Here is a 15578-nt window from a genome sequence, read left to right as displayed (position 1 = left end):
AGTCCTCCTTCGGGTCGGGCCGCGCGGCCCTGCTTCCGCTTCCGGCGCCGGCCGGCCCGTCATGGCGGCGCCCAGCGAGGCAGGGGAGCGGCGGCCTTTCGGGAGGCGGCTCCTCACCGACCCCGCCCGGCTTTTCCAGCACAACGCCTGGTGCGTGAGGGCTGCCGCCGCTGCCCGCTCTAGACCCCCGTGAGGCGCCCGGGGTTCTGCTGCCCTGTGGTGCCGGCCCGCGCCCGGCGGTGGGGTGGGGGTGGCCGGGGCGGGCTCGCCGTCCCCTCTCCGATCTGCGGTGTCTGTAGCCAAGCGCTGTGTAATGGGCCGGTCCCAACGTGCCCACTCCGTCTCACAGAGCCCTTAGCGCAGTGACCGCCCTCTTCTCCGGGCGCGCCTCGAGAGACACCCTCAGGGCGTGGAGCGGGCCGAGGGACGGTGGGTGGAGGACTGGCGACAGCGGCTGCAGGCCGGGCGGGGACCGCCTTCCCCGGGCAGGGCACTGCCCTGTGTGGCCGGTGCTGGTCGGGAGTGCTGGTCCCCGAGGTTCCTGAGCACTTGGAACTGCTCCCTGCGGGGTTCTGAGCCTTGGGGACTAATTATGTGGGGGCTCCTGAACCTTTGGGATTGATCCCCAGGGTCCTGAATCTTCAGGACTGATCAGTAGGGAATTCTGAGCCGCTCTCAACCCCTCCTGAAGCAGTAGCATTCCTCAGGCTCCTGTGGTTGTAGCAATTGTTTTGTTGCTGTGGTTAATAAAGGTAAATTGCCTGCTGTCAGAAATCCATAACCTGTTTTTCCTCCAGTAAGGTGGTGCCAAGTGTGTGCTTGGAACAGGAGCTCTTTATTTGGATACAGAAATTGTTTTAAGCCAGTTAAACCAAAAGCCAGTTAAATCCAAATTCTCTAATTTGCTGGGTGTTTTTGCATTTTTGGGGTAAATAGATCTACTCTTGGTCTCTGGCTGTTATGCCATGTTAAGAATCGAGTGTGTTTAATTTGTAATTAAGTAATATTTATATGTGTTAGCCTGTCATTCTTTCTGAGACTGTTCTATGCAAAAGGTATGTTACAAAAGCATATCCTTGGTTTTCCTGTTGAAATTCTTAGTAATCTGTTTTTTCATGGACTTAATATTTAAGCCTTTGTTTTGTAAGTTAAAATCAGAGGACTGATTCCTTTTGAGACAAGAACTGCTTCTTGGGTCTTGTATTCTGCTTTTCATTGACTTGTTTTAATGAAAAGAGGCCAAGTGAATCACTTTAATGACTGCATAGCTGTGTATGTGCATTGACATTATTAATAATGCTTTAAAGCTTCCTGTAATTTTCTCATCATTTGATTTAATTTAACAGTTACCTTCCAAATAACCCAACTGCCTTTTTTTGTTTTCCCTTGAGAAAGATGTAATTTTGTGCTGAGTGCCCTCATGGTTTTAGCAAGGATCTATTCCCTTTAAATTTGACTGAGCATCCAAAATGGGACAGATTTAGGGTCCCTTCTGTGTGCAATTCCATGAGTTCCTTCAGGACTAGGACCTGCACATACTGACTAGGCTGTTGTGCTGGTGCTGGGCTGGAATTGGGGATCACATCTGCACCCCTGTCCATTTGGGGGGCTCTCCAGACCTTTCTCTTTCCTACCATGCTTAGCTCTAGCTCATCTTATTTTTCACAACAGGGATAATGTGGAATGGTCAGAAGAGCAGGAAGCCAGTGCCAGGAGTAAAGTTCAAGAGAACAGCTCACAACTGTTGCCACAAGATAAACAAGGTACTTTTGGAAAGTGTCCTCATGTGAATCTTGGCTTTGTGCCAGCGATGGAACAGTCTGGCCAGAGCCACATCAGAACATCATCCGTTCCTCCCTTCCCCGTCTCCCAGTCACTCAGAAGGCATTAACACATGTGTGATAATGGGAAATTGAGGAGGAGGAACCTTTCTGTTCTTAATTTATCTCTCTGTGACTCCTCCACCTTCATTAGAGACTCCTGCTTCTTGGGAGGAGTCAGATTGGGTTGAGCTTCTCTGTTATGTTGTGTATGTTAAACACTTGTTAGTGTTGGTTGTCAATGAACCTCTTTGAGTGTAGAGTTGTTGCCTCTGCTTATTTTTGCTCTTTAAAGCTTAACTGCTCGTAGTTAATCTCTTTTTGCTGACTTGCTGTGGAGTAAGCCCTGATCCAAGCTGATTTTCTCTAAATTTCTCTAAAGGGTCTGATAAAAGTGGTTTCCATATCTGTCTCTACAAAGTAAACAAACCACATGAGAGCAAGTTCATCAGAGAAAGAAAAATTATTTTATTGTGATTGGAATCCCTTTGCTGTCTATCTGAGGATAAACAAAGTTTTTATTTTGTATAGTTTAAAGGATATTTAGCAATCCAGAATGCAGAGCTTACTTGTCTCTGAATCAAGCTCAGTGTGCTCAGGTCTTTGGTTAAGTCATGGCTGAAGCCATTCTGAGATCATTCAGTCCCTCAAATTTTGGTGAAATGATTCTTTGATGTAATAAGAAACTTGTCTGATGATGATCTTGTTATACCCTGCTGAGCTCTAGGGTGTATCTGCTCCTTTTGTTCAAATTAAATCAAGTGTGTCACCCGTAAGATGATGCTGAGCACTACTGGAACTATTGAGACTCTTCCATATAGCTTCCAGTTGTGTTCACAATAGCAAATTTAATTACAACAAAGAGTAACCCTCCTAATTTCTTGGACTGCTAGAGGTATCCAGCCGTTTTCCATTGTGATGCCCATTGTGTTGAGCTCATTTTAAAATCTGGTTAGCATTAAAGGGTGCTGTCTGTCATGCTTTGAGAACCTATATACAGCTAGAAAATTGTGGAGCAATTTGCTCTTGGAGCCGTTTGTCAGAGCTCCATGATGTATTTCCCAGACTGAACAATGGAGGCCAGTCAAATGTTGATGGTTGCTATTCACTGGGAAGCATGTGGAGACAATGGGATGGCTGGAAAGTAGGGAAAGCAGCCCAGGCAAATGTGCCTGAAGGGTCTGGTAGTTTGAGAATCAGGATGTCCAAGGAGAAGAACAAAGGCAGAATATTGGTCATTATGGCTGTATTATTCTGTGGACTACTTGGGGATGTCAGGATTTTTTCTGAAGAAGGAGGGAAGCTCTGTGGGTATGTGGAAGATGTGTCTCCTGGCTGAGAAAAGAAAGAGAAAGAAATCCAAGTTTCTTGGTTTCCTTTAGAAGCTCCATAATTTGCCCCCTTGCAATTTAGGAGGTTCCTGATTCTCTTCTGGTCTTTTTGAAATGTTGCTTTTGTTTGCTCTTCTTTTGCAGAGTGAAGGGTGAGTATGGGCTTGTCTTTGGGGTGTGCTTACAAAGGTGAGCAGGAAGTCAGGAGTCCTTATCAAGAAAATCTCTGGAAGAATCTGGCTTGCACACTGATGGCACTGTGAGCTAATAGCCCAAAAAGGGCCTGAAACAAATATGATGTGAACTTTGCTGGCAGGAAACCTTCCTGAAAAATTAACATGGTCATATTTTTACTTCATTCTGTTTCTTGTATGATCTTTGTCAGCTGGCCCTTGATTTTTTTTTTTGTATTTATATTGTTACTGACCCCTTATTCAGGGCTTTGAAAACAGCAGGCTCCAAGGTAAATGAGGTTTAAATAAACCTTCCCCACATGCGGTTTGGAGTGTGACAGCACTTCAATAGCATCCAACAGAATTTCACACTAATGTAACAAAGGAAGAGTACAATGTCTTCTTCACGAGCGTAATGTGACAAAAATATTGGCTATCCAAAATGGCTGGGCTGGAATTTTGTCCCAGTATCTCAGGTAACCATTCCACAGCAGTCAGGCTATCATGGGATTGTTGAAGATGAGCGGCAATCTGTATTTTTATTAGCGGAAAGAGCATTTCAGTCTCAGAAGCCTTGCATATTGCTGCTAGTACATGGGGGACAGTTCAGGATAGGGTGTGTAAGGATTTGGATCAATAGCGCTTCTTCCAGCATCAGCAGTCATTGACTTCTTCCATGCAGATAGTGAGCTGACCTGGCCCTGCTCACTGTGCCCTACAGTGAGATCATGGCACAAATTTACTGCTTGTGTCTAATACCAGACATTAAATTTCCTTCGCCTTGGTGTTTAAGAGCCAGGCTTCTTAAAAGGAGAAAATCCTTGTAGTTGAGGTAAAGAAAGATTTTTTTTTTTTTTTTAATATAGCACTTTTTGCTGCAGGGATAGATCCTACTAAAAATAGACATATGACTGATTAGTGCTTCTTTGTTAAAGCCATTTTTGTCTATATTTGACTGAGGCTAATATTTTTCAGGTGTTCTGGGTTCACTTTACTGCCTCACTTTGAAACAGTTTCATGTTCTTCAGGAAGACTAATAAATAAACAGCAGTTCAGCTAATAATGCCCTCCAATAATTTTTATTCAGTGATATGCTTGTTGCCATCCAAAGAGGGTTGAGGAGTTACTTGTTACTGGCATGCAAGTGGGATTTCTGGCCATGGATCTTAATGTCTGTAGGTGATTTCAAGCATAGGATGCTATAAGTAGGTGTTAATTCCCAGCACAGAGAACTCATCACATTGATGAAGTCATAGAAAGTCACTTGGATTTGTAGCTTCCCTTGGAAGAAACAGTTTCCCCAGACTGTACTTGATCTGAAATCTGTGAAAGTGTGTAGAAATAAGTTTGCAGGTGACTCAAATTTCACTCAATCATGGTTTTGTAAGAGCTATTCCAGCTCCCGGTAATACTTCTCTTGCTCCTGGAATGAACCATTTGATGTGAAAGTGCTGCTGCTCAAATTAATTCTGTTCATCTTTAGCCTCTCCACCTTAGCTCTCCACTGGTACTTTAATGCAGTGGTCACTGTCTTTTGTCATAGTTCATAAATGTGTGATGCTGTGACACGCATAGAGCTATGGAAAGCAAAGTTATCTGGACTGGACTCCAGCAAAATGTGGAAAACATGTTACCTGCAGGATTGCATAACTTCTAACTGAGCTTCCTGCCAGGCCTGAAGAGTTCACTCATTTTTCAGTTTCTGCACCTGAAAATAAGAGCAGTGTGTTGGACAGGAGCTCTCAGCTATGGGCTGCTCTCAGAAAATTCCTTAGGAGTTGTGCTTTACACTTAACGTCTCCAGGCTCCAGATTAATTGTTCCAGTGAGCTGAACAAGTCAGTGTTAGAGGTGAAAGTAAAACCTGGATTTCTTCAATCCAGTGTCCTTCAAAGAGACTTTTTCTGTTGCAAGTTTCCTTTAAATCCTACCAGGAGGCAGTTTCCTCTTCTCTCTTTTCCCTTTTTAAGTCCTACAAAGTGACTGTGAAGGACATAGGCTGAGTGTTTGTGTGGGATTGCAAATTTAAATAAAGGTGATTTTCAATCAATAATGTCACTTATTACAGCAGGTTGGTGCATAGATACCTGCAGTGATCCCTCACTCTCTGAATTGATAAACCCTGAGACCTTCTGATTTGATGCCTGGTGATGTTTTTGCTTCTGTTCACAGAGGAATATGAGGTGAATGCTAAGAAATACTGGGATGACTTCTATAAAATCCATGAAAATGGCTTCTTCAAGGACAGACACTGGCTGTTCACTGAATTTCCTGAGCTGGCACCTCACAGGAACTCAAGCCAAAATGGAGATTTTGTGCATGGATTTAGTGACACAGAAGAATCCAAAAATGAAGGGCTGGGAAGCTGTGAAAATGGCCATTGCTCATTGGAAACCAAGACAGAGAGTCAGTTAAACCTGATAAAAAGCCCACCTGGAGGCCACACAGAGGAGTTGGCTGCACAGAAAGACAGTGAGCTGAGTCAGCGTGATGGGCATTACCCAGGATCAGCTGCATCTTACCGTATATTAGAGGTAAGAGCTGTAAATCAAAGTCACACATCAAAGCCTCCCTTGTGTCATTGTGACTGGGACATGAAAATGTGAGTCGCTGCCAAAGAGCAAGGGAGTGGATGATTGCCTTCAGTCAGTAAAATGCAAAAATCAGAGGGTGGTTTAGAGCTGAACTAAATCTGTTGGGATTCTTTTGGTTCAGACTGAATTAGCAGAGCACAAGGACGATAAGAAGTTTACAAGTTTAAAAGCCAAACTATTGCTATCAGATATTCAAACAAGCATTTAAAAGTCATCTTTTGACTTCTACTCTGTATAAAGCCTTCCCTTGTGTCCTGGTTCAGGGCAAATCTGGCAGGAAACTTCCAAAGGGGTCTTTCTAGAAAGCGGATTCAAGTGGCCCCTCCCCCATCTTGTTCAGGAAAATACTTCCTTGGAGAAAAGTGGAAAAAACCTGTTTATTTAACAAGCAAAGGATTCACAGGCATAAAAAATGAATAGTATTAAACCATAAAACCTCTTGCTGTTCTGAAGAGATGGCAACTTCAGAAAGCCCCTGTTGTGGGGTGTGGCTTGGTGTTGGTAACTCCCCATGTGCAGAGATGCGAGGCTTGACTTCATGTTTTCAGAAGGTTGGTTTATTATATTATGATATATTAAAATACTACATTAAAACTATACTAAAAGAATAGAGAGAAAAGATTGATCAGAAGGCTTGAAAGAACAAGAATAGAATGAATTCACAAAATCTTGTGACTCTCAGTCTGATGCAGCTGCATCTGTGATTGGCTCTTAATTAGAAACAATCAACATGCACCAAACACAGATGCACGTGTTGCATTCTACAGCAGCAGATAGTTATTGTTTACATTTCTTTCCTGAGGCTCTCAGTTCCTCAGGTGGGAAAAATCCTAGCAAAGTGTTTTTCATAAAATATCATAGCTACAGCTTGGCTCACTCAGGCTGTTTTCAGTCCCTCTGGCGCTGGAGTGCTGCGTCCCAGGCCCCAGTGGGCAACAGGTGTGAGCTCCCGGTGTTCTGGGGTTTTAGTCCAGAGCAGGGTGGATCAGTTCTGAGGAAAAGAAAAACCACAGTCCAGGGAACTTCGCTACCTCAGCTAGCTAATCACTAAAAGTAAAGGAGAGTTCTCTCCTGCTGTCTGTCTTGCAGACAGCACAATCTGTGAGAAGGAATACAGTGTGGGGGGAGCAAGTACAGTTTCTCAAACAAACTGCACACTTCTTCTCTCCCCCTTCACTCTCAGAACCAGTCTTAGAGATGCAGAACTTAATATCCAGCATAAACAGAACTGACGAACAGGGATACAAGCTTCATATAAGTCACCCTAGGACACCTTGTCATTATCTTCTGCATGTTTGTGCTGACTCCTGTTTGCCTTGAAACAGAGCAATTAAGCCAAGAATGTAAAGATGCTCTTGGGTTTGTTCCTTAGGGCCTTGTGATAACAGGGAATCCCAAACTGATACAGGCTTTGTTCCAGAGAAGTTTGTGGCAGTTCTAAGTATTGGACTGCTGACAGCTGGTTGTGACTTTTTGCTCTGCCACTTCTAGTTGTTCAGTGTAGATACTACTAGATTTGTTCAATACTTACTATTATATGAAAGTCCTACTCTTCCAGGGAGAGTTAGTATGAACTGTCCCAATTTTTGCATTTGACACTTTTAAGATTTTCTCAGACTTCGGTGTTCTCAGCGTGGGTTTCCTATCTCACCTGAGCACTTTAACTAACATCTGTCACTGCAAACCCTCTGTGGTGTTTTCTGCTCAGTCCGTTTCAATTGTACTGATTCTTTAAACATTCAGAGGCAAATTCCCTAAACCCAGTTGCGTGAGCCATCATCTCTTCAAATGGGAACAAGCAGAAGGAGTAATTAGAGTGAAGCAAACTTAACTTCTCTGTTGCTCTGATTTTCTATGGAAGTGAATGTAACTCATCCATGGCCTTTGCCAGTGCTTCAGTGACTCATACTGGTTGTCATGCTTGGAATTCCAGCAAAAACAGCTTTCAAAAGAGTAACAATGTATAGCTTGTTATTAAGATTTTGACAAGAGCTTGCTTAGTGGTTTTCCACGCATGTAATCCTGTTCCTCAGACCTTAACACGCTTGGATCTTGCATGGACACTTAAGAATGGTCACTGCCACTCTCAGCTTTACTCATGCGTAGCTCTTCATTACATATCTGTAGAGAGATGATTGAAAATTATCTGCATGAACATGCTGAAGGAATTATTTTCACTGTATATATCTGCTCTGTTTATGCAGGTTGGCTGTGGGGCTGGGAATACAGTCTTCCCAATTTTACAAACCAACAAGTAAGTAGAGACAAGACAAGAGGAAATGGCTTCCCACTGCCAGAGGGCAGGGATAAATGGGATATTGGAAAGGAATTGTTGTCTGTGAGGGTGGGCAGGCCCTGGCATGGGTTGCCCAGAAAAGCTGTGGCTGCTGCATTCCTAGAAGTGTCCAAGGCCAGGTTGGACAGGGCTTGGAGCCCCTTGGTCTAGTGGAAGGTGTCCCTGCCCATGGCAGGAGTGGGACTGCATGATGTTTAACATTCCTCCGAACCCAAACCATTCTGGGATTCTGTGAAGTAATTCTCAGTAGGCTTTTACCTTCATGAGATACCAGCCTCTGCAAAACAACTGGAAAAATGTTTCATAACTATCTCAGAGAAAAGCCAAATGCAAATAGTACCTTTGTCATCTGCAGCTTCAGGTTATTGTGCTTTGAGCTTGGAAGCCCTTGGTTTTAGATCCAAAAGAAAAAGGAAGCAGTCAGTTCCATATGAAAATAATGGGCATAAAGGAGCAATGGAATCCACCAGATTTTGCACAAAAACTAAAGCCCAGGATTTCTGGGCTTTGTGCATTTGAAACATTCCTTAATTCCTCAGTATAAATAATGAGTTTCTTTGATTTATTGCAGTGACCCAGGCCTGTTCGTTTATTGCTGTGATTTTTCTACAACAGCTGTGGATCTTGTCCAGGTAATTTCAATGGTGACTTATGAAAGTGTGGGGGGTATCTGGGGCCAGTTGCCCATTAACACAAATCTATACCAACTGCCAGTGTCTCTCTGGCTGTGCTGGCACCTTTCTGGTTTTAGCGAGCCCTGGTGCTGATCCTTGCACTGGGAAATCTGGAAAAGAAGCCATCAAAGATTGTAGATATTAGGGAAGTAAAAGTTCTCAAAATGTCATATTGGCAGCAAACAAGTCAGACAGATTTTCTTCCCCTGTGGTCGGCAGTACTTTTCTCAATACAGTGTTCTTTTAGCTGAGTAACTTGAAAACAAACTCAAACCTTGAAAACATCCAGGCTATTTTTTAACAGGAACTGAAGCTGGTTTTGGTTTGTGTGTGTTACCGTCACCACCGTTCTGGGAACATGGTCTGATTGCTTCTACACAGGCAGCTGAGGAGGGATCATGTTTGTGGTGTAAGAGGTTGGGATTTAGTCAAAGGACAAATAGCACTGATAAATTTCCAGTCAAGGGAGTACTGAGAATATATGAAGTATCAAATGCAATCAGTCACTTCCTGAGGTGAGAGGGGAGCATAGCACCACAGTCGGCATCCATTTTGTGCTCTGTATGTGACACAAGCACTGTTTGTAGAGGCTTCTGCAATCTGTAGCAGCAGCTTTAGAAAAATATGCAACTTCTAAAAGACATATAAATCTGATTTTTAAGACTAACTTTAAGCAACCAAGTTTGATTTTTGGGGTATAGGGAATATCTGCTTGTAGATGAAAGTAATATTGATTTCAGTGATGCAGAGAGGTGCCCTGACACTCTCACTTATGTAAAGGTTTCCAATTTATCAGTATAAATCTCTCATTTCTTACGACTGTTAGTGGAAATTCTGACCTTAAAATTGAAACCCTGGATCCAGTTCTGCCTTTTTTTCAGTGCTGATTGATTGTAACAAGACCAAAGCTCTTTGTAAATCTCCTGTGTGTAAATATTTTTTCACATTTCACACCTGTTCCTTGCCTGACCAAGGAACATACCTGACACAGAAGTCCAGTGAAACTGAAACAGATCTCTGGACACACCTCTTGATAATGTGAAAGTTAAAATACTCCATATAATACTAATAATCCATATAGTCCAGCTAATACTGAGATCAGGGTCTGCTGCTAATGATTTTAATTTTTCTTCCTCAAATACAGAACAATGCAGAATATGATTCTTCTCGCTGCTTTGCGTTTGTCCATGACCTGTGCAATGACCAAAGTCCTTTCCCAATGCCAGAGGAGAGTCTTGACATTGTTATTCTTATCTTTGTCCTCTCAGCAATTCTCCCAGAGAAGTAAGTTTTAATAATTCCTTCTGATTGCAGAAGATAATTCTTCTACAACCAGAGTTCTTTAATAATCTCCTATTAAGGAAAATTAAAGTTTGTTCTGTTTGTGGTCCAGTTTTCCATGAAGCCTCAGAAAATGAAATTTGCAGATATTTGCTGTTGTAACCAGTTCTGACAGAGGATAGGGTGATTTTAAGTGGTTGCAGGTGATCATTGCTGGGGTCACTGTTCTGAACCCCAGCCACACTGAACACTCCCTTTGGAAAGTATTCTGCTGGATTTTCAGGCTCAGAGGGTAGATTAATTTCTTACGTGGGAGGCGGCAAGAAGGAAGGGTTCAGGTTCAGAAAAAAAGGTAAAGAAAGTGCTGCAGTCTTAGTGTGATAATTGTTACAACCTACACTAGTCTCTTTTTCTGTTCCCTTTAGTTTTACTTCACAACACTTCAAGTTCACTTACTACTTGTTTTGCAGAAACCAGTGAAGATCCTTTCGTAATCAGTAAGAGAGAGTTAATCCCTGCTATGGCAGGATGTTATCCTGGTGGGAAAAAAGCAAAACTGGGGAATGTCAAAAAATAGAGGCCAAATAAAATGAACCTACCTGACTCTGGGAGAGCTCAGAATGCTGCTGGCTTTGGGCAGCTCTTTACATGAAGTTGAAACTATAGAACTTTATTCCATCTTTTTGGAAGGAAACAAACACGATTTTGTAGCCTGTTGAGTGCTCCTGGTTTGTTCTTCTCTCAGGATGCAGTGCATTGTGACCAGACTGAGTCGCCTTCTGAAACCAGGGGGAATGATTTTGTTACGAGATTACGGCCGTTATGATCTCGCCCAACTTCGGTTTAAGAAAGGTATTTCCTTTCCCCTGGGAATTCTTGCTCCATCACTAGTAGATTCTGCCTCTCTGGAGCTGTGTCTGCCCTGTTGGGAGTCAGCCCATTAATTCTGCAAAGCACGGTGCATGCTGGAGAAGGGCCTGTTGTTGGATGGCAGTTGTTGATTTTTTAAGTGATCAGTAGTAACTGTTTATGTCTGTCTTGTTCTTAGGTCAATGTTTGTCTGATAACTTCTATGTGAGAGGTGATGGCACCAGAGTCTACTTCTTCACACAAGGTAGGAGGCCAGAAACATGCCTCTGACCATCAAAAAACATCCCTTTGATGCTCTTGACCACTTGTCCCTGTGCCCTTCAGATTGGCCACTAGGTCTTTTCAGCCTCTTTCGTGGAGCACTGTGAAATGTTAAGTATCTCCCAATTAAACAGTGACCTGGGCTTGTCAGCTTCTGGTGCAAGCATGGCATGGTCAATTTCCTTAGTGGAAAATCCTTTAACAGGAAGTGGTGTGTTTGCTACCCTGGAGGGGTGGGATTGGAGGAGCTCTCCTTGTATATTGGCTGCAGATAATGGAGAGAGATGGATGCCGCTTAGCAGAACTTCCCTTAATTTTCCTGCTCTCCTATAAGGAAATCGGAAGGGTGTGGTTCAGCATGGAGCTGAGGCAGCCCCTCCAGTGCTGCTGCTTGGTGTTAACAGCAACTGTTATTCTCCCAGTTTATCACCAGCGGCACCTCCAGTCCCTCCGCTACAGGCCCCTGTGCACAGTCAGTTCTAGAGCAGTGGCACAACTGAATTGTTCCCCACTGCATGAGTCTTGTTTGGCACAACAAAATTAATGTTTAGTGCATGTTTGGCGAACATCTCACAATGGAAAGCATCTGATAAAGAAGCACAAGCTGAGACCTGTCAGACTTTTCCTATAGAAACTCCAGACAAATCACGTGCTCTGGGAGTAAGCTCTGCTACTCAGCAGGACTGGGGCACTGTGAGACTTACTTGTCAGGATTACCTGCCAGTGGAATTGTTGAAGCCTCAAGGGCTCTTAATGCTTTAATTGGGCCCCAACAGGGTGTGGGGTTGAGGGATTTTTTATTTTTTTTTCAAATTTAACCTTAATGAATCCCATTCCCCTCCAGCCTAGGCAGCACAGATCTAACTGCCACTATTTAAAAGCATAGGTCTGCTCCTGTTCTTTGCTCTTGTGGACTCTGAAATTCCTCTGGGGAGGGGGGAAGGGATGGCTCTGTCCCAGCTTGCCAGAAGGTGCTCCTTAATTGGTTACTACAAGCAGTATCCTTATTTGAAACTGCTGTTGTTTCCTTTGTCAAGTCTCTAGTTCTAGATGTACTCCAAATAATTATTTCCTTCTTTGCTAAAAGGAAAACTTGAAAAACTGTGATGTTAAACTCCCCTAGTAAAGTAGTAAAGTCTTGTTTGATCATTTTCCTGCCAGGGTGAGACCAGGGTTTCCTCTGGCCCATCTTTGAGCTTAGCTTAGCCCTCAGTGTGAACAAGTATCAGTTAAAGAACTGGTCTCCTCAGTGTCCTTCTCTTTGCTTCCAGATGAATTAGATCATCTTTTCACCACAGCTGGGCTGGAAAAAATCCAGAATCTGGTTGATCGGCGATTGCAAGTGAACCGTGGGAAACAGATGACGATGTATAGGGTGTGGATCCAGTGCAAGTACTGCAAACCCACCACCCTTCAGCCATGAGGCATGTGAACTTTGGGCTGGAGCCTCTTCACGTCCTCCTGGTGACATGTGTGTGATGCCATTCTGCACACCCAGGACCTCAGTGCCTTGTACCATGCCTGGCATCACTTCAAGTGAGTTTTGCTAAGGACGAATGCCCTGAGAGTAGAGCAAGCATTTTAGATGTCATAGGATTACAGAATATACTGAGTTGGGAAGGACCTGTGAAGATCAAGTCCAACTCCTGGCCCTGCACAGGACACCCCAACAATCCCACCCTGTGCCTGAAAGCGTTGTCCAAACACTCCTTGAGTTCTGGAAGCCTTGCGGCCGTGATCCATTCCCTGAGGAACCTGTTCAGTGCCCAACCACCATTTGTGGGAAGAACCTCTTCCTGATATCCAGCCTAACCCTCCCTGGACACAGCTCTAGCCATTTTCTCGAGTCTTATTCCTGGTCAGGAGAATGAAGAGATTGGTTCTGGTTCTTGCCATTCTGCTGTCCCTCAGGAGGATGTTGAAGATCCCAGCGAGGTCTGACCTCAGTGTCCTCTTCTCCAGCTGAACAGACCAAGTGCCCTCAGCCAGTCCTCATATGGCTTACCCTCAAGGCTCTTCACCATTCTCATGGCCCTTCTCTGGATGGTCTCTAGTAGCTTAATGTCTTTTTTATATTGTGGTGCCCAAAACTGCCCCCAGCACTTGAGGCGGGGCTGTCCCAAAGCAGAGCAGGACAATCTCCTGCCTGACCAGGAATGCTTTACCTAATGTCCAGCACACAGATGTCCTTCCTGGCTGCCAGGGCACTGCTGACTCATGTTCAACTTGCCATGGACCAGGACTCCCAAGTCCCTTCCTGCAGCTGCTCTCAGCCTCATCCCCCAGTCCACCCACACATCCGGGATTGCCCCTTCCCACATGCAGAATCCAGCACTTTCCCTTGTTGAACTTCCCACGACTGGTGATTGTCCATTGCTCTGATGTGTCAAGGTTTCTCTGGAGGCCCTCTCTGCCCCTGAGAGACTTGCCAGCTCCTCCCAGTTCACTGCAGACAGCAAACTTCCTTAGTATTCCTTCAAGTCCTACATCCGGGTCTTTAATGTGGATGTTGAAGAGCACAGGCTTGAGAAGGGTGCCCTTTAAATGTCATGCTACTGTTCTGCATTTTAAAAATTATTTATGGTTTTAACCTAAGAGATGGTTATGGTGTCTTACAGCAGCTGAGCAAGTTGAGGAGCGACTTGCTTACACTCTGGATTTCCATGTGAAACAGGAGAGCTCTGACCTTATCTCTGTCTTGTGTACTCTTGTCTTGGCAACAAACATACAAAGGATAAACCTGCTCTTCTCTGCAACTGCTTGCTGATATGAATCCCTTGGCCAGCTTATCTCATGCAGCTATTTCCTAGTCATTCAGGTGTGTGCCAATCCAGGAGTTAAAATACATTGATCTGAGAGCAGGAATTGAGACTATGTGAGTCTCTGTGTACCAGCTTTCCCCGGATGATTCAAGGTGTGAAGATAACCTGTGGAGAAAGCAAATGATGCTTCTCTGCCCTCACTATCCACAAGGATGTCCTCCCAGGGAACCAGCAAACAATAGCTCGGGTGCTATAAATTACTCTCAGGCAGGGTTCAGGTTTTCAAAAGTTTGGTGCTGATGCCAATTTTAGGGCACCTTCAGAGTGCAGCAGATCAGAAGAAGCTAACAGGACCTATGTTTATAAATAATTCCTTGCTTTTCCTACCTGCTGCAGCTCCCAGGTCACAAACTACCCTGCCATTGTGATGTGCTAAACCAAAACATGAGACACTTTCTTTAATCTGAAATCTCCAGGAGGTTTAATTTTTGTACTCTTGTTTAATTTCTTAAGAGGAAGCCAACACTGTGGCTTTCAGAAGGTATTCCCCTGTCTTTTGACAGCAAATACCTTTTATCTCAGCTTGTTTTCTTCTGTTATTTTTGCGGTGTGGTATGACAGGTATTAGAGTGAGTTTTGTGCTTTTCAGTGGTGGTTTGATTCATGTAAATCAGGCTTGCAAAAACTGTAGCAATGAGGAACACAGCAACACGGACTCCCTTATGCATCCAAAGGAGATTGCTTTATTATAGAAATCGCCCTTTTTTTATACCTTTAATCTCCACCTGACATAACTGAAACCAAACCAAGGCCTAACAGAACTTAACAGAAAGAGCGCACCCATTGGCTGGCTCAGCTGCAGTGCTGCTGTCTGCACATCCTATCAGCCAATCAGCTTACTGCTCATACACTGTCTGCACATCCTATCAGCCAATCAGCTTCCTGCTCATACACTGTCCATGCGTTCCTCCAGCCAATCACAACCTCGCTTCCAGCTGTCACTCAGCTGACTCTCCTCTCCCATAACTGCCTCTCACCCCTCAGCTGACATCCAGCTGTCTGCAGCTGTGCCTTTTCCACAGGGCTTCTGGTCAGCGCAAGCCTTAGCAACTTTAACAATTACAGCCCCTTATCCCGCATCTCCCCCCCACTGTTTTTTTTTTTTAATTAGGCAACGAAAACCTACTAGAAAAAACCTAAACAACTCCTAAAACATTAATAACAGTGACAACAATAACTATAAAAACTGTAACATGCTTATAAAATAGCAACTATATGCACATAGAATCAGGATAGTGCGACAAAAGGTCGCACACACCGTGATGGAATCCACTCCACCTGATGGCCTGTGGAAACACAGGCATAACTTCTTCCCCATGTCATTAAGTCCAGGGGTCCCTTTCACTGTCCAGTTAATTTACCATTTACCATTAAATTTTAATTTACCAAAGTCCTTTACCATTACTGGAGGTCTTAGATGAGCCTTTGTGTTGAAGGAATACTGTCTCTAGCATGCA

General features: G+C 44.0%; 1 protein-coding gene across 1 annotated transcript; it reads left to right on the top strand.

Annotated features, from left to right (window-relative positions):
- Nucleotides 1–14523, top strand: LOC135286743 (tRNA N(3)-methylcytidine methyltransferase METTL2-like). The gene is made up of 9 exons (XM_064399947.1): nucleotides 1–150; nucleotides 1672–1763; nucleotides 5496–5857; nucleotides 8122–8171; nucleotides 8785–8845; nucleotides 10032–10171; nucleotides 10914–11020; nucleotides 11217–11282; nucleotides 12571–14523. Exons 1-9 carry the CDS (start codon nucleotides 62–64, stop codon nucleotides 12720–12722), a joined length of 1119 nt encoding a protein of 372 aa, XP_064256017.1. The 5' UTR covers nucleotides 1–61; the 3' UTR covers nucleotides 12723–14523.
- Nucleotides 14524–15578: the final 1055 nt, after the last annotated feature.

Source organism: Passer domesticus, chromosome 27, assembly GCF_036417665.1.
Source record: "Passer domesticus isolate bPasDom1 chromosome 27, bPasDom1.hap1, whole genome shotgun sequence".
Classification (NCBI taxonomy): Eukaryota; Metazoa; Chordata; class Aves; order Passeriformes; family Passeridae; genus Passer; species Passer domesticus.
Note: the sequence above shows the minus strand (reverse complement) of the source record. Positions and strands in the feature narration are given on the sequence as shown.

What these genes read in the sequence shown, in the direction of transcription:
- LOC135286743 (XM_064399947.1), top strand. Translation starts at nt 62, where the DNA reads ATGGCGGCGCCCAGCGAGGCAGGGGAGCGGCGGCCTTTCGGGAGGCGG. An exon ending in GTTGCCACAAGATAAACAAG is followed by an intron (nt 1,764 to 5,495) that starts GTACTTTTGGAA and finishes TTCTGTTCACAG; the next exon opens with AGGAATATGAGGTGAATGCT. An exon ending in TCAGCAATTCTCCCAGAGAA is followed by an intron (nt 10,172 to 10,913) that starts GTAAGTTTTAAT and finishes TTCTTCTCTCAG; the next exon opens with GATGCAGTGCATTGTGACCA.